General features: G+C 42.7%; 1 protein-coding gene across 1 annotated transcript; it reads left to right on the top strand.

Annotated features, from left to right (window-relative positions):
* Window positions 1-294: 294 nt before the first annotated feature.
* On the top strand, window positions 295-1,080 carry LOC309963370 (proliferating cell nuclear antigen-like; the record flags this gene model as incomplete). The annotated part of the gene is made up of 1 exon (XM_082841692.1): window positions 295-1,080. One exon carries the CDS (start codon window positions 295-297, stop codon window positions 1,078-1,080), a length of 786 nt encoding a protein of 261 aa, XP_082697818.1.
* Between the last annotated feature and the right edge of the window lie 1,478 nt (window positions 1,081-2,558).

The following is a 2,558-nucleotide window of genomic DNA, read 5'->3' as shown; positions in this document are numbered from 1 at the left end:
TTCCAATCCCTCTCCCCCAACCCCAAACCCTATTACGAGTTAAGTGCTAATCGATAAGGAATTGACTTCTGTAAAGGGTTCAAAGGAATTCATCTCTGAGGAGGTCACCAGGCTCGGGGTAAGAAGAGACTGCTTGATTAAACTGCTACAGGCGCGGCGGGCTGGTTGTGGGCTTCCTCCGTCTCAAGCATTCATGGGTTAGTTCCCCCCGTCGCTCTCACCTTCTGAAGCCTAAGTCGGCTACACCTTCCTCCTTCCTTCCGCCAGTAGCCGTGTCCTTGCAACTCCGCCACCATGTTCGAGGCGCGCCTGGTCCAGGGCTCCATCTTGAAGAAGGTGCTTGAGGCACTTAAGGACCTCATCAACGAGGCCTTCTGGGACATCAGCTTGAGTGGCGTGAACCTGCAGAGCATGGACTCTTCCCATGTCTCCTTGATGCAGCTCACCCTGCGCTCTGAGGGCTTCGGCAGGTACCGCTGCGACCGCAACTTGGCCATGGGCGTGAACCTCACCAGCACGTCCAAAATACTGAAATGTGCTGGCAATGAAGACATCATTACACTAAGGGCTGAAGATAACGCGGACGCCTTGGCACTAGTATTTGAAGCTCCAACTCAAGAAAAGGTTTCAGATTATGAAATGAAGTTAATGGATTTAGATGTCGAACAGCTTGGAATTCCAGAACAAGAGTACAGCTGTGTAGTAAAAATGCCTTCTGGTGAATTTGCACGTATATGCCGAGATCTCAGTCATATTGGAGATGCTGTTGTAATTTCCTGTGCAAAAGATGGAGTGAAATTTTCTGCAAGTGGAGAACTTGGAAATGGAAATATTAAGTTGTCACAAACGAGGAATGTTGATAAAGAAGAGGAAGCTGTTACCATAGAGATGAATGGACCAGTTCAGCTAACTTTTGCACTGAGGTACCTGAACTTCTTCACAAAAGCCACTCCACTCTCTCCTACAGTAACACTCAGTATGTCTGCAGATGTACCCCTCGTCGTAGAGTATAAAATTGCTGATATGGGACATTTAAAGTACTATTTGGCTCCCAAGACTGAGGATGAAGAAGGATCTTAGACATTCTTAAAATTCAAATTCAAGGAAATAAAACTAAGCTCTTTGAGAACTGCTTCTGAGATGCCAGCACATACTTAAGTCTCTTTTGTCTTTGTACCTCTAAGTACATACGTAGATATTGTTTTCTGTAAATAACTTTTTTTTTCTCCATTCTCTACAATTTGTTCAAAGAGTAAAGTCCAAAGTTAAATCTGGTCTTGTTAACCTAGTAATACTTTGCCTCACCTAGGAATACTCCTTATAATTTTTATAAACAAAAGAGTTTTGACTCTAAATGCAGTTTTAAGTATTGTTTTCAATTTAAATAAAAGTCATTTGAATTTCAAGCATCACAGGACACTGCCTTCATTTGGACCCCAATGGTTGCAAGCATCCTAGAAAATTCACAATTCAAGCAGCTCATGTAAAAGCTTACTTTTTCAGTCTAGAGCAGGTTGACATGACATTAGATATAGTGATTAGAAGTATTCCAGATACAGCAGGGGACAAAGTATTTTGGGGGATTCATTTGCCAAACTTATTTTGGTGTTATGGCTTGAGCTCAAGAACTGAAAAGGGGAGAGTAGAACAAATATGTAATATTTTGTCATTTTTGTAGCAGAAACTAACACTTTACAGAAGCTTAATGTACCCAAGGTTCCGTCAGCTTTGTAAGACTCACATTGTTACAGGGCAGTGTTTCATTAGCCCAGGGAACCCTGTAGAGGAGTCTTGGAAGTTTTAGTAGATCTGATAGGTCCCAAGAATTACGTTTATGCAAAAATAATTTCTCTAGCATAAGTAGCCTTTTGTGGGGACTTATTCCCTTAAAGGATGAAGGTGGCTTAAATTCCATGGATGTTGGAGTCAACCAAGAAAGTGAAAAAGACCCAGCAGTAATTGTGCTCCTAGCTCACAAGTTGGCATATGCTGTGTATTGAGAATTCCTTTACTGTAGTCCCTTTTGCTGGTGTATTTTGTGTTTGGTAGATTAAATGACAGATTTCTGTTGTACTTGCAGCGATGATAGAACTCACTGTATCCAGTAGGTAACTATTCATTACCTTCTGTGTGCCTGGGGTTGGAGAAGGATATTGACTGCAGAGGGGCCTGGTGGAAATTTCTGGAGTGATGAAAATATTTTATCCACGTTGTGATCATGGCTCCAAGACTATATGCATTTGTCGAAACTAATCCAATTGGACTTTATCATATGTAAATTATACATTCATAAAGCTTGACATTTTAAAAAGTAAAAAAAAAAAAAGAAGAGACTGCCTGCAGTCCCAAGAAGAGGGGCTTTGTGGGACATGGAGACCCAATTCCTATGTCCCCATGTCCCGCAAAACTGGACTGCAAGACAGTTGTTGGAGACAGAGCCTGGCCACACCATGAGGCCCCAGGGATGCCTGGCTCAGAGCTACAGACTCATGCCATGTCTTCCTGCTTGCCGGGGATACAGACGGATCTGGTCTGGTCTGAATCAGCAGATGTACCCT

This window comes from Leucopleurus acutus (genome assembly GCF_964270905.1).
Source record: "Leucopleurus acutus genome assembly, chromosome: 6".
NCBI lineage: Eukaryota > Metazoa > Chordata > Mammalia > Artiodactyla > Delphinidae > Leucopleurus > Leucopleurus acutus.
Note: the sequence above shows the minus strand (reverse complement) of the source record. Positions and strands in the feature narration are given on the sequence as shown.